This window comes from Anabrus simplex, chromosome 3 (genome assembly GCF_040414725.1).
Source record: "Anabrus simplex isolate iqAnaSimp1 chromosome 3, ASM4041472v1, whole genome shotgun sequence".
Classification (NCBI taxonomy): domain Eukaryota; kingdom Metazoa; phylum Arthropoda; class Insecta; order Orthoptera; family Tettigoniidae; genus Anabrus; species Anabrus simplex.
Window position 1 is genome coordinate 279,030,599 of NC_090267.1, and position 16,656 is coordinate 279,047,254.

Sequence of the window (16,656 nt, forward strand, 5' to 3'; positions counted from 1 at the left end):
TATATATTAATTTTGATTCTGCAAAGAAATCTAATGTGATAAAGGAAAACTGACTTCAATTCCGGACTCAGCATGCCTGAAATATAAATGTTCACTATTTGAACTTTATACAATGATGAGAAATTTTAAATTCGCAAGCTAGTATAATCGCTGTTGATGACCTTGGCAATAAAAATCTAAAGTTGTGGATATGACCATCATTTATAGTCCATATCATAAAACTGTATACGAGATATAAAAGAGTGAATATTACAGTGCAGATGTTGATGACCTAAACTAAATCACTGAAAATGATTGATAAAATCCCCTTACATTTGTGGGAAAAAGATATAAATTAATTTTAAAATGACTAAAATATTTAACCAAACTGAATTCTGGTGTTTTTTTTACAGAGATAATTATCTCCTGATTTACTTAAAAGTGTACATAAATATGGTTTGCTGGATGCCCTTAAGGAACCAGGGAACACTTGTTCTTTGCACTTGTTACAGCTTTCAGATGTTTTTCTTGTTCAATGTGCTGCTGTACAAAAAACAGCCATTCCTCACTCACTTTAACATTGCACAACTTACAACATAAAACATGCCCATCTGTGTAAACATGTCTTTTCCAAATTCATTCACTAGCTGAATTAAAAATATATTTGTGGTGGTTTCAATTTTGGCATTTTTCTTGCACAGAATTACTTGGGGGATAATTCTGTACTGAAGCGGAAAGTTATATAATAGTTTTTTCCAATCCCTTCTTGTTTTCATTTGTACTTGGCCTTGAGGTACTGTAACAGTTCAAATCCTCTTACAAGTATTCATTTGTATTATTATTACTACTATTATTCTATTATTATAGTTTGATTCAATTCTATAATCTGATTTCACTATGTACTAATTAATTATCGCTTGCTTTATCGTATTTAATATATTGTGTATGTGTGTGTAGGTTAGCATTAAAAGAATGTAAAGTAGGAGTTGCTGTATAATATCAGCTATGGATGTATTGTGTGAAATAACTTTTGACATTGCAACACATGTTGCAATACTGCTAACGTAACTGTCAGATCATCGCTCTGTCATTGCATGCCTTTAGTGGTGACATCATTTTTAGGAAACACATAGATTGCCGTATGCTTTTTCATAACAACCTGCAACACTTTGAGTTGGGTGGGCGTGACATCGTTGCTATTTTTGGAGATTACATGTGGGTGTCAACTTATGGCTATATATATATGAGCTGTATATTATAGTGCCAGTCATTTGGAGAGTGAGGCCATAGATGGTCAGTCATTTGAATGGAGAGGCCTCAGTCGGTCAGTCAGTTGGAGAGTTCGGTTAATTGGAAGCAGCTGATTGGAAGGAGATGAATGGAGAGACTTGCCATGAAGTCAGTTGGATACAGAGCCTTGTCATACGGAGTACTACTGAGATGGTAGTAGTCAGTCAGCGAGATGAAGAAGCAGCAATCACATGGATACTTAGTAGTCAGTCACCATATGGATTAAATGTTTGGAGTGTGAATCTAATTTCAGCTATATGTCGTCAGTTAAACAAAAAGGATACATCACCAAATTAGGCTTGAGATACCTACAGATGACACCAACTCATAAGGAATACATCGTAATTACACTCTAAGTATTGTAGAACTTTTAAATGTCCGGTCAAGAGGAATTCAAATTTAATGCCTATTTCTTTCAGTTGTAATGTCATAATTTTATATTCTCATCTGTTTTATCGCAGCAAATCTTACGATTTAAAGACAAAATTTAAAGAATATATTTTGTTCAATATCAAATTAATTTATCATTTTATTTCAATGGTAGAATTAGATAATCTCAAATTTAATGGGGAAACAAAACAACCATCTACTTTTCCTAGAACCGAGCTCGATAGCTGTAGTCGCTTAAGTGCGGCCAGTATCCAGTATTCGGGAGATAGTAGGTTCGAACCCCACTGTCGGCATCTCTGAAAATGGTTTTCCATGGTTTCCCATTTTCACACCAGGCAAATGCTGGGGCTGTACCTTAATTAAGGCCACGGCCGATTCCTTCCCACTCCTAGCCCTTCCCTGTCCCATCGTCGCCATAAGACCTATCTGTGTCGGTGCGACGTAAAGCAACTAGCAAAAAAAAAACTTTTCCTAGAACCTATATGTTATGCTGTCTAAGTAAGCTTATTAACTCACACCCTAGAGATATTCTAGACCCTCATTCTATTATTGCTGCAATGAGTTGTAGCTAGCACCCATCAAATATTGTATGTATAAGTAAGAACTAAGTATGAGTACATAGTCTGACGATTGAGTATTTTATTTCATGAATATGTTAATATTTTTTTCATTTTAATTTAATTTCATATTTTATGTAAATAAGTGAGTAGTAGTCTACAGTACGTGGGAGCGGTGGTGGGAGATGACTGGCTTCAGGGGGGATGCGAAGGGTGGTATGTTCCTTGTACTTGAGTTCTGTATTGTGTTCCTGCACATATCTTGAAAACACAAGACTCACAGGTATAAATCCTTTCCTTACCTTTTCTTAGTTACCTACAATTGATGGTCAGTTTGCTTGGTCATCAAAGATATTTAGCAAATTTAACCATATGTAATTTTTTTATGCTGCCATTTGTGGACTTCTATCAGTCTGACGAAGAATACATGCTTAAATTAGAAAAAAAACATTTTAAAATTTTCTAAGAATTCTTCTAAATGCTATATATTAACCTAAAACCTCATTGAAAGTTGAAATAATGAGTGATCATCTCAAATCTGCAAAAAATTCAAAATAATGCACAATAAAAACATGTTATTTTTTATTTCACAGAATGAATTTCTATACTACTGAGCAATGTCCTAACATAAAGGGAAAAAAATGAAATTTCAACATGTGCCCCCTAGTGATTATTATTGGATTTCCTTTAATTTTTGCAACATATGAATGAAAACCTCCAACCTGTTTTCCAGTCATTGACCGGGTCAGGGATGGAAATAATGAAGGCCCCATCTTGCGGCGAGGATAGGAATTGTGCCAGCTGCCGAAGCCTGTCGCACTCCTCTGGGGCAATGATTAATGACTGACAGATGAAATGAAATGATAGTGGAGAGTGTTGCTGGAATGAAAGACAGGGAAAACCAGAGTACCCGGAGAAAAATCCATCTCGCTTCCGCTTTGTCCAGCACAAATCTCACATGGAGTGACCGGGATTAGGACCACGGAACCCAGCAGTGAGAGGCTGATGCGCTGCCTCCTGAGCCACGGAGGCTACCATCTTGCAACTTACATTTTTTTATATAGAACTAATATTTCTGGAGATATGTAGAAGTTTGTGAAAAATGCAATAATCGCAAATATCTCCCAGTATTATTTCTCATACAGTAATGTGTGAAATATAAAAGATCGGAAATTACACTTTGCATAACTTGCACTACATACAGTTTTTTGATACACCTAATATCAACAAAGAAATTTGACATTTTCTGTACTGGCTCCTTTAATACTGTGGTTATCCCCGAACTTAAATATCCAGTTTTGAGAAATTCTGTTAAGCCTTTCTTCGTGATGCCAAGACAGACAAAATACAACTGACCTGAACCTACTTTTAATTCAAGATAAAAAAGTATATGGCAAAACATGAACTTTAGAGTACCAACGACCAGTTTTATCTTAGTAATGTACATTCTAAAAATCCTTCACCTGAATTACCAACACACCTGTAAGAGACTCTCCTGTTCACAGAGATGCTTTTCCACTTTCCGGTACAGATTATCTAGTCCCTTCTTCACTTCACGAGCTGGATATTCTCGAATGACTTTCCGCAGCTCTTGCTTACTGTAGGCCAACTGGTAACTGATCTCAGATTCTTTCACACCTTGAGCCACCTTTGCCAAGACTCCCTCAAAGAACACCTAGAAAAGAGATATTTGATGAAAAGAAGTTCCAAATAGCATATAATTTGCAGTCATCTGTGTAGTAAATTTCCAAACCAAATTGTCCAGGGAGGATAGTAATTCTAAAAGTTCAGAAAAAATAATACAGCTATTTTACACTCAAGTTAAAAAATTAACAGTGACACACATCTGGATGAAAATTATAATAAAGTGAAACCTGACACAGTGGAACCTAAACACACCGGTAAACTGACTGGAAAAATTCCAGGGTCCTGTGATTTTTATTCTAAAATAAACTTAAAAAACACTACTTACGAGGGAACAGTACAAAGTCAAACAAACCAAACTCCATGGCACTACAGCCCTTGAAGGGCTTTGGCCTACCAAGCGACTGCTGCTCAGCCCGAAGGCCTGCAGCAAATTTCCATTTCAATTTTACATGTTCGTCAAGGTCTTTATAAGCTGAAACAGGTAGTGGCGGTCTAATTTTTCACTAGTCATTTTTAAGGGAGAATTTGAGATCTCCAAGTTTGCGGTACACGCCCTGAATAGTATGATACATGCCAGTACACATCCACGCTTACAGCCAGTGGCTGTCTTGCCCAGCCTTCCCTCTACGCACATTCCATTCTCCTCTGCCCACAACCACACTGTTGTATACAGGACAGCAAGTCCTATTCTCTATGGTCAAGTTCTTCACGACGGACAGCTATTCCACATGCAGGTGAGCGCACTGCACTTGTAGCTTTTTATGATCATTTGCAGCTCTTGCCTATGGAGTTAATATTCAGGAAGCTATAGACCTTTTTGATGAAAAGTAAATAATGTACACACACATAAAGACAATGTTTTAGGCAATTTAGGAGAAGTGTAATTTTGTTCAGGAGAAGTCATTTTTGTTGATTCGGAAGTAGAAAATGAAATCTGGGAGGGGACACCATCACAAAAAAAATGTAAACATCAAGATAAGTTTAACGAAGATAACATACACTCAAGAAAATGGAAATTGCAACTCCATGAAGGCACTGGTTGTTTGTGTTGATTTTCAAGATATGGAATGATGCCATGTAGGTATGTAAACGATCAAAGTTTCAGACCCATTGGATTGTTGCTACAGGTCTCCCAACGTGATTGGTCGCGGAGGAATCATCTCCAGAATATGGACTCTGGTGTAGCGTAGTTGACTTGCAGTCTGTGCAGTGAAGTGTTCCCCATCAAACATGCCTCGATGACAGAGAAGAGCACGCTATCAACAACTGTCGCCGTTGGAGAGGGCTCGGATAATTGGGCTGTGTGAGGCTGGATTATCGCTAAGGACTGTCGCTGCACGTGTTGGCCAACAGGCATCTACGGTACAACATGTATGGCAGCAGTGGTCAAATGAAGGTACCCACACTCGTAGACCTGGCACAGGACCAGCCCGACAGACAACTGTGAGAGAGGATCGCCACATCATTCAGATGGCCCAGATGGAACCCCATGCAATAGCAGCGCAAATTCGAGCAGTTGTGGCACCCCACGTTACACAATAAACACTTGGTAATCGCCTGCGTGCAGCTGGCTTACGAGCCCGTGTCCCTGCAGAAGGTGTTCCATTGACCCCACAACAGCGACGTGTAAGGCTGGCCTGGTGTCGAGAAAGATCGACGTGGGTCGGCGAATGACATAGGGTAGTCTTTAGTGATGAATCGCGCTTCTGTCTTGCCCGCAGTGATCGCCGGAATCATGTGCGCTGATGTACCGGGGAGAGGGGCCGCCCAGATCTTATTGTCGAGAGGCACACAGGGCCAACACCAAGCATTATGGTCTGGGGAGCTATTGGCTTTAATGTGAAATCACAATTAGTGCTTGTTGAGGGCATTATGACTGCTCGACGGTACGTTGATAGGGTACTCAATCCAGTGGTTGTCCCTATGGTGGCGAACATTGCTAATGGGATGTTTCAGCAGGACAGTGCCCGGGTTCACACTGCACGCATCTCCAGAGAAGCTCTCCACGACATCACAACCTTAGAATGGCCCGCCAGATCTCCGGACCTCAGTCCTATTGAGCATGTGTGGGACATGATGGGTCGACAACTGGCCAACCGTCCTCAACCTCCCATAACTCTGGAACAACTGACCCGTGCAGTGTAGTGCAGCAAGCATGGGCCACAATTCCTCAGGAAGCGATCCAGGGCCTTGACTCCATGCCTCGACGAATTCATCAATGTATTGCAGCTCGTGGTGGGCACATCCTGTATTGATTGTTATCCAAACTTGCAGTCAGAGGTACCTGAAAGTGTAATCATCGAATCACAACCGAACGCTCGTCCTGCATGTTCAATTGCAGCAATGTAGCACCACTCCTTCTCGGTGTTGCAATTTCCATTTTCTTCAGTGTATCTTGTGATGGAAACCTTTTGTATTACAAAAAGAGGAATGAGAACCTATGTACGGTGTACAGAAAAAAAACTCTGACAAATTTATGGAGTTGTCAACCACATTGGGCACATTGAAAAAATTAGAAAATGTTCAAATATTTATATGTTAAAAATTGGATTTTGAGTGATTGGTGAGGTTAGAGATTTGTTTGGCGCAAACACACACTCCACACCAAACTAGTCAGTAACACTTTTTAAGAAGATGATGCGATACGGCAAATTGGCTAAAAATAGTGTTAAATTCATTAAGAATTCCAAGAAGAGAAAGAGATCCTGGATGTCAATATCTAGAATTCAGACCAGTCCTGATTCAAATATGAAATGGCAATGCAGAGAAGTTACAACTTCCATGGTGTGAAACATATTCTTGCTATGTTTGAGTGCCAAAATAATTTTACACTCTCTTATACAGTGCAATATCACATTTCTAAAGCTGGTGAAATGGGATCTTTGTTCCCAATTGTTTTCCAATAAATTAATGGAAAGTTTGAACGTAGGGTCAAGAAAATATCAACACATAGCAGGATGCCTTCAAATACGTTGTCATTGATTTTTTCGTCTTCCAGACAGACAGGGAAAATCCATGTACGTGATGGGTTCTAAAATGTTTTTCATCCTCAAGTAATACTTCCGTTGTATTCATTCAGTGGCCAGAGAAAAAACGCACAACTTGAAACAATGGGTAATAAACATATGCAAACTGATTACATACTGAAAGAAACTATGTATATTTGCCAGCCGTATGATCTTGGGCTCTTCAAACAACTAAAATATTTGGTCTGTCAAATGCAGAACATTTGTCGAGTGAGGAATTTGCACGGCCAATCGAAATTAAGATCCAAAAATGGACCTTTCACTGTAACTACTCAATTACTGACCAATTACAAGCCGGCTGTTTTGAACCAATGCTGAAACATGCTTTCAAAGCAATTGGTTATTCAATTACTGAAAATATACCAAAATCTGATACTGTTTCACAAAATGATTTTCATGATTTGATTGATAAAAGGAATGCTGGAAATGATTGTACCAATTTCTCATTTATAAGATTCTCATGTGTTTTACTATTCACATTTAGTGCTAGGTTTTCAATGCAATATAATTTATTGAATACATTGTGTACAAGGTATTAATTAATTAAACAAAATTAGCATCATTTGCACAGTGTGACAAAGTCAATGTCCTGTCTTTGCACTCAATGATATGATACGTGTTACATGGTCCTCCACATATGGTGCACTGACATCTGTCGGTGGGGCTGTGGTATCCCTTGGTTGAACATATTCGGTGATGTAGTCCGTGGGCTGCCACTCTCGTATATAAATGGTGCAGTTGGTAGTTGGCCTTTTTCTATTCATTGCTTGTCATCGCTGGAGTGGTGAGGAGTCCGGGATTGATGTCCCTCGCTTTCTGTTGCCTGTCTTGTAGGAATATGGTGCATTGTGGTGTTGGTATCAGATTATGAGCTTTCATCAGGTTTTCTATAAAGAAGGTTTTGTCTGCCACGGTATACGTTATTCTGTTTTGCGTGTATTTTGAGACACAGAGCATTCTTTTTAGGTAGGCTGTTTTAATTCCCTCCAATCTCTTCAGATTCGAGTATATGAGGTAGTTCCATATAAGCTGTATGCCGTATGAGGCAATGGGGGCAATCTTTATGCCGAATAGTCTCAGGGCTGTTGTGATGGATAGTAAATTCAGTTTCTTTATCTCGAAAGTTGATTTTGTTGCTCTTACAGCTCTGTCTTCAATGTGCTTGTTGTTTATAGGGGCCTAACATCTAGGTCATCAGCCCATTTTCATTCTCATGCCATGAACAATTGACTAATGTCAGATTGTGTTAGAATAAAGTAATTTCTTGAACAATTTGAATGTAATAGTAAGGAAGATCATATATGATTCATTATTATTGTGTTAAGTAGTGTTTTGTTAAAATTATTATTTATTTCAGTCCGCAATGAAATAATCTTTGTAAATAAGATATTTCAAATGATGTCAGTCTTAACTCGCCATCCTGCATACACAACTGCAGGCAGCCATTATGTGCTAGGGAACAGAGGAGAACAGAGCGTGCAGAGAGGGAAGGCGAGGCAAGACAGCTGCTAGCTGTGAGTGTTGACTTGTAATGGCATGCACAGTACAACTGAGGGCATGCACCTTGAATTTCAAGCTCCCAACCCCACTTAGAAAGGACAAGTGAAAATCTGGACCCCCACTACTTGCTTCAGCTTAAAAAGAACTTCATCAATATGTAAACATAAATTTGGAATTTGCCATCTGACTTTATACCATTCCCTCATTAGGAAAACCTCTCCAACGTGGTAACAAAACAGTCTTACTCTGTACAATGGAAAATACAGTACAATTTCAACAGTATACAGTATAAGAAACTCTCAACAGAAATACAGTACAATTATTTTAACATTAGCCCTATACTAATGTGCACAAACTCTTAACTGAAACTATTTTAATAAGTATAGGCCTACATGAGCACATGACACAGTTTCACTTCAAGAAATTCTTGACAGTGTAGATTTACTGTTAACCCAAGAGGTTTGAAACTGGGTCTATCTGGTCAAGGAATTTCCACCTCTACCTGGGAGTGATTACTGTTTAATAACTGTCCTGTAAGTAATTTCTAATATAATATTTTTACGTTTGCTAGCACATAGGAGGTTTTTGGTGATGTAGGGATAGGAAAGGGCAAGGACTGGGAAGGTAGCAGCCATGGCCTTATTTCAGCTACAGCACCGGCATTTGCCTAGTGTGAAAATAGGAAACCACAGAAAACCATCTTCAGGGCTGTAGATGGTGCCAAAAAAAAACCCTCATTTGTCTGAAATTGTGATAGGGAAATAAGACACTGAATGCCTTGTTCTTAAGGGTGATTCATTCTTAAAATCACTTTCACTGGATGTAAATTTAGTATGTATAATTATACAAACTGTAGTTAACAACAGCTTCAAAGAAACTAGTCTTCCTCGATTTGAACACCACGGCAAAAATTATAGAGGGGAATGAAAAAGACAAACTGAACATTAAACTGTTTATCAATAAATTTAAAATGGAGAAAATACAGGTTTTTGACATTAAAAAAACCAAAATGATCTCACAATACTCTATGAACTTCCAGAACACAAAACAGTACACAGGCACGACCCAATCTAGGACACTGTAAAATTAACAGAGTAATAACAGAGGAAGTTCTACACATGCCTTCTGATCATATGATACCAAAGTACAACCAGACTCCGAACAGAAAGGCTTACAAGTCTCACATGTGTAACTGAACTGCAATATGCAAATGACAATGCTTCTCCAGCTCAAACACCTGACAGGCTGCAACTGTCAGTTAACTGCTTCAATAGGGCATCTGCACGGTTTGGCCTCACCATTAACATTACAAAAATGAAGGTACTCGCACAGCTAGCTCCTGGAACTGCCTTCCCTAATTTCAATATTTCCATCTCCAACAAGCCTATGTAACAAGTAAATCACTTCCTCTCTCTAGGTAGTATACTTTCAAACAACTGCTCATAGGAGGACATGGAGAATAGAATTCAAGCTGCCCATGTAGCTTTTGGACATCTCATACATTGGGTCTTCCTGTATAAAGATCTAAAAATATACATCAAACTGATGGTGTATCAAGTAGTTATCTCCACCTTGCTCTATGGGTGTGAAACCTGGACTCTACAGTATATTGCTGTGATATCAAGAAATAGAACGCTTCCATCAACAGAAGCTCAGATCCATTATGAACATCAAATAGGATAACTACATACCAAACACAACAGTTCTTGAGAGTGGAAAGGTGAACAGTTTAGAGGCTACCATCATTGGTCACCAACTCAGATGGACTGGGCATCTCCACCATATAAGAGACAACAGACTTCCTTGACCTGTATAGTGAACTTAGGACAGGAAGGAGACCTCATGGTGCTCCTCCCAAAGCGCTATAAGGATTTTAAAAAATTTCAAAGCACAAACACTGATCCGTGTAACTGGTGAGCCATTGCAGAAAATCATACTCGCAAGCACAGAAACCACTTCAGCTGCTGTTGCACAATCTGAACATGAACTTCAAAGTAATGAACAAGAGAAACTTCAGAGACGTGAGGTCCAGCTATGTCCTCCATCTTCTATTAATCTTTAAAAGTCCTATGTTGACAATACGTCAACATTATGGATTGTAGTAGCAACAGCTCTGACGTAGCCATATTATTGACATTGTGTTCTTCTGACATTCTCTGCCATCTGTTGGATTATTTATGAACAACACGTTGGTGGATGGTTGCTATATTATTCTCCTTGGATATCAATGGCCTGCTTTCCTTTTAAAGCATGTTTTTATACCCAATCATGCTGTTTTTTCACCAATGGAACTTGCCATTCACACTGACCATCATGTTAGCTTCTACAGTGTATTACTGAAGTGCACTGTGTGATTTACATTATATATTCTTGTAGTTACATTTTAACCTCAGTAAGTATGGATATGGAGATAAAAGAACAATAAATAAGCAAGTTTTTGGATGAAAAGAATTCATCTGATGACTGTCCATTGCTCTCGATGATGAATTGCGCTATTTTTATAGCAACAGTGCAAAGGAAATGTAAGAGAACGAGCAACAACAAAAAAAGGAAAGACATTCCATACCAGGCCCAACTACATTACATGACAATGATTCCAACAGCAGCAGCAGCAGCAGTGTTGTGCGTCCTTATAAACATACAGTGAACAGAATTTTGGCGACCACTGATAACTCTAATGAGCCTCTGTGGCTCAGGCGGCCTCTCACCGCTGGATTCCGTGGTTCAAATCTGGGTCACTCCATGTGAGATTTGTGCTGGACAAAGCGGAGGCGGTACAGGTTTTTCGCCGGGTACTCCAGTTTTCCCTGTCATTATTCATTCCAGCAATACTCTCCAATATAATTTCATTTCATCTGTCCATTGTCCCAGAGGAGTGCGACAGGCTTCAGTCATTCCATTCCTGACCCTGTCAAATGACTGGAAACAGGCTGTGGATTTTCACTGATAACTCTAACCTCTCCAACCTTCTGCATATAGATAATATCGACAGTGAAGATAAAGGCTCCAATAGTGACAAAGAGGGCAGAAATACAGAAATGTACAATGTTCATTCTAACCATACGCAATTAAAATCCTTGTCCCAGCCGGGAATCGAACCTGGGACCCTCTGAACCAAAGGCCTCAATGCTGATCATTCAGCCAAAGAGTGGACCATTCCCTAGTAAAGTACAGTTCATAAATGAGATCAAAATGGTTCAAACACACTTTTATTAACTAAATTATATGTTCATTTCAACATACAGTATTAAGAGCATATTGTGAATTGTTTGGGACAAATCTATAGTGTTACAAATTAGATAATTTTCTGATGAAAGTGCAGAAACAATCAAAGTGAATTGTTAGCAATACTGAAATAAATGGAGTGCAAAGGGTTAAGTGCAATCAATGTGGCTACAAGTTTCATGCCAGGACTAGTCTGCTATACCATCAAAAAACATCTGAATGCAGCATGCAGATAATGAAGGAATTGCAAGAGAGAAATTAATACTCAGATACGAGTATAAGCCGATGGCTTAAACACTGAAATATAAATACTAATAATGAAATTATGTATAGTAAGTGATTATTCAGGAATAAATTCAAATTTTGTACATGAATTAGAATACTTACATTTAATTTAATCAAAGGCCGTCCAAAGTACTGAGTCACATATGCTTTTAGAGCATCATTATACTTGATTTTAGCATCTTTACGTAAGCCATCCAAGACAGGAATCTTCAACTGTGACAGCAAGGCATAAAGGTGATGGAAATTCTCTGAAATACAGTATACAGACAATTTAGTGTCAAGTAATATTTTCTGTTAAATAGTTTACAAGAAAGTAACAAAACAGAATGACACTACGAGAAATTTCATTTGGACTTATGTTCTAAACAATAAGGCCTTGGATTGTGAGCAACTTCGTCTGTGAATGTTCAACAAAATGAGCAAAAATTAAAAATGGATTCTAACTTTATAAATGAGCAAGGTTTTGCACTGCAAGTAGTACTGATATGTCAGCTGAGTGTCACCATGCCTCACTCGTATAGTCAACATCCATACGAGTGTATAGTTATTTGTGTCCGAGTGCAGTGACTGTTATTTAGTAGCCTAACTTTGCTACAGTAATGCCCCTGTGAAGAAAAAGATGAAGAGGAAGGCAGTAAGAAGGAGATGATTACAGTATAAGTTAAGATGGAAATCAGCAAGAAGTATGAAAAAGACATTATAGCGAGATTTTGCACAAAGTCTACATCACCTAATTGCATAACATTAAGGAAGAAATAAGAACTAAAGGGAATGGATGCACCGAAAGGAGTCATGAGAGTATCAAGCCAACAGCTACGTGTTCTAGAAGATGTAGGAAAGTTGCTTCTGGTGTGGATCATTTTATATCAAGAATGAATCATCTGTGTTTCAATTATTTTTAATGGGAAAATTCACTTTGAATTAAAAGCACACTTATTGAATGAATTATGCTCACAATGCAAGGCTTTAACCCCCCCATGGTACTTAACGCCCTTGGCCTGCCCAGTGACCGCTGCTCAGCCTAAAGGCCTTCAGATTACGAGGGATCGTGTGGTCAGCATGACGCATCCTCTCAGCTGTTATTCTGGGCTTTCAATCCAAGGCTTTACCGTAAATAAATTTAGAGGACATATCAGTGAAATATATATTTTAAAAAAAGGGAACCAAAACATCTCAATGGAGCAATAACTCCACAGACATCCCACTTCTACAAAACTGGTTTCCATAGTTCTGTATATCCCCAATTAACTAACACAACCACATTCAGACTATCAGACAAACAAGAACTCTATACAGATAAAATTTCAAGTAATACCCACATAGTTTTACAGAACTGTGGAGGCTTCTTTATCTCAGTTTACGGCTCTTCCTGATCATTCGAATGTCATAAACCAATTTTTTTTATTATTTTCTTGTTAGAATTTTGATGAACATGAGAGTTCCTCCTGGGATGCCCGAAATGTATAGTATGTATTTTTAATCCTTGCTTACTAGTGTGTTTTCATTTTAAGGTATGTTAGAGTGTAATATTTATACTGAACTTGTGCGTTCAACAGACGGAAAAGATTTTAAGTTCCATTTACATTTGATAGCTATCTCAGTGGATCAGTGGTAGTGTGTCCAAATCATGACCCCAACCTTACCAGTTTGATCCCGGCTGAGGTAGCGGATTGTTGCACGACAATAAAAAGTCTCGAAATTCCGTGTTGTTGGCATGTTAAAGACCTCTGATGGTGCACTCACTGTCATCTGACAACATTAAAATTAACTCAGCCATAGTATCTGCTCCAGTAGAATTCTGCTTTCATTGCCAGACAGCAGCACAATCAGATTGTTGAAACTGATGGGCAGATGATAGGTGGTAGATCAAAACTGATTGGAAGGTTCACGAGGCCTACGGTCTCGTTAATTTTCACATCCTTCTTTGTTACTTAAAAAAACAAAAACAAAACGACTGAAGCAGAAACCAGAAACAATTCCTTTCAGTTATATTGTATCACTTGCATCTCTCTCTTTGAGTAGGTGAAACCACTTCAGAAGGTCTACACCACAGTCTCCAATGCCATATGATTTTTATTCTTTATTTCCATTTGATGGTACTGTTGGTCAAGTAAGGCAAATTTAGGTATTTTCAATTATATTTTAGTCACCTCCTTACAGTACATCTGGGGATGAAATGGTTTATTCAATTTAGGGCTGTCTATTGACTACAAATTTAATCAGTTAATCAAATGCATTAAATCAATTAATTGACCATACTCAGTTGTAATAACCAACTATATATCCTACTAACTACTGAATTATTACTACTATTATTATTGTTCCGAGGTATCTGTGGAACAGCAGAGGTGAAAGAAGGTGCCGGGGTGAATAGGTCTAACTACAAGGCCGAGATATGAATTAAAATTGCATTAAAGGTTATATTTTCGAAAATAGCAAAACTTAATTTTCACATAGAATTTCAAAATTTAACAAATAACAACAAGTCAACAAATAACCGACAATCAGGTACAAGACCAGGAAAGCCAAGATTTAGAAACAAATTAACAATCTGGGATTCAAGCCCCAATTTTTACAATTTCTGAGCTCTCAGCTCACAACCACATATTTACCAAAGGGCAGAAAACCCCTCCATACATGGAGCACTTACTCCCAACTCTGAATATCAAGCCTCTCTGAGGCATGTTTACCTCAAATAAAAAAGCTGACCCGCTCTCAATTTTCTGAGCCTATTAAAGGCCATAACAGACTTTACTATTAACTGCCCTCAAGGCACAACTTGCAAGGAAACAGGTGTATCTCGTACCCAACCTACTGGGCCTTAGCAGAAAAGAACAGGTTAAGTAAATGGCCCAAAAAAGCAAAGATGAATGGAGGTGTGTACTTGCACTCCTACATGAAACTTCTTAAAACCTAAGAGGCACTAGGCTGATGAAACAGGGGCTATTCCCAAACTATGGAGGTCACTCGTATAAGAAAAATTTTAAGGTATTACAGAAGGGAAGAAAGCCAGTTACCAAACGTAGTCACCTCAAATCAATATGAAGAGGAGCTCGAGAGGGTGAAGCACTCTCTATATCCAAATTGCAGTTACAGATTTAATGAAGTGTTTACATCAAACGGCAAAAAAAAATTACATGTCGGAATGATGGTTTACATTGTAAAGGGATTCGGACCTTTCCCGAGGGTTAAACTGCTGAGCTAACAAGAAATAAAGATGTTAAATGGCCATTACCTTATTGAAGAGCTGTTGCCTGATGAAAGAGGCGCTTCCCGCCTCCTGCTACATGTCCATACACTAGGTTATAAGTTAATGAAGTGGCCCAGAGACAAGAAAATCAGCAGTTTTTATACCCTCAGGGAAGATTTGAGACCTTTCATGAATAATTAAGACACACCCACAGGCGTTTATTGGCTACAGTACACAGTTACACACAAAATCGAAGAAGAAAGACACAATTGGTCAAGAATTAATTACAGAAATAATTGATTTGCTAACTTCAAAACTGGCGGAAAGAAAAGATTAATATTGCCAACCCACAAATGAAAGAACGAAATTTAGTAATAAGAAAACTTATGAGTACAAAATATCTTAAGAAAGTTCCCTCACTTCGCACCAGGGTGCATAATCATAGTTTTTTAGTAGAGACATCTATGAGACAATGTCCAAACTTCTTCATCAATGGAAAACAAAACAAGCTGAAATCCACACAGTATTGACAACTTCGTAATCACAAAATTTACGGTAGTGACATCTTCTGAGCAGCTTATGAATTGATCCAGTTTTTAAAGTTCATAGTTTCTCCTGTAGAGGAGGATCATTGGCGCAAGATTTAAAACTGCGGCGTAGGGGTGTACTACCTGGTACAATTATTATTATTATTATTATTTCAATGGCATGCTAAAACTCAAGAAGCAAATGATCGCTTACCTAGTCGCATCTAAATAAATCATGACTTCAAATATATCAGGATGCTGAAATACTGAGAATTATGGGCTGCTGGGAAGCAGCAGAAAACATCCACGGTATTTTCCCTCCTACCCCCACCTCCGGGCCTCCCAACTTGGAAATGTGGGTTGGCAACCATGGAGCCTCTAGCCAAGTCTGATATTGCTTCCACTTGTGCGTCAACTCGTTGATTCTGACAGTATTAGGTTTGCGAGGCCTACAATGTCTTTAATTTTCACAGCCTTCTATGTTACTTACGAAAGGGACTGCAGGTGCAGAAACCAGAAACAATTCCTTTCAATTATATTGCATCACTTGGATCTCCTGTTTTATTTTGAGTAGGTAAAACCTATTTGTGGTAATAAGTCTGCATACTAAAATGGGAACCAAACTGTTACCAGCCGGAGCACCAGAAATACACAGGATTCAGAGACTAGTTACATTGTCTTCACTTTAGGTTAAATTTAATGGTTTCAACAAACTAATTAACAAACATTTGATTAGTTGATCAGATTTTAAAACTGATCAGTTAATCAGTTTGAATAATTAATTCCACAGCACTTATTAAAATATTGAACTCTTACATATATTTAACCTACTGGGCCAAGCTTCCTTAAAAAGAAAGTTAACTTTCCATTGTCCCTCGTCGTCACTTGTGGGTTGGCATTGGCATGACTGTCTTCCCTCAGGATGGAAAAAGAAAGTCATTTCCCAGAAAATTCTTCAACAGGTATAAGGCAGATAAATTTTCAGTGAGAATGTCTGGAGCTAGTCTTGAGGGCTAAGGGTTTTCCCAGAGGACCAAGCT

At 38.4% G+C, this 16,656-nt stretch overlaps 1 protein-coding gene across 2 annotated transcripts in view; it reads right to left on the reverse strand.

Moving 5' to 3' along the window:
• The window catches only part of Sec3 (exocyst complex component Sec3), a 193,638-nt gene that overhangs the window by 11,295 nt on the left and 165,687 nt on the right, over positions 1-16,656 (reverse strand). For both annotated transcript variants that reach the window (XM_067144363.2, XM_067144364.2), the window contains 2 exons: positions 12,002-12,147; positions 3,697-3,891 (listed from right to left, as the gene is read on the reverse strand). In XM_067144363.2, the coding sequence (XP_067000464.2) occupies positions 3,697-3,891; positions 12,002-12,147 (341 nt within the window). The remainder of the gene's footprint in view (positions 1-3,696; positions 3,892-12,001; positions 12,148-16,656) is intronic.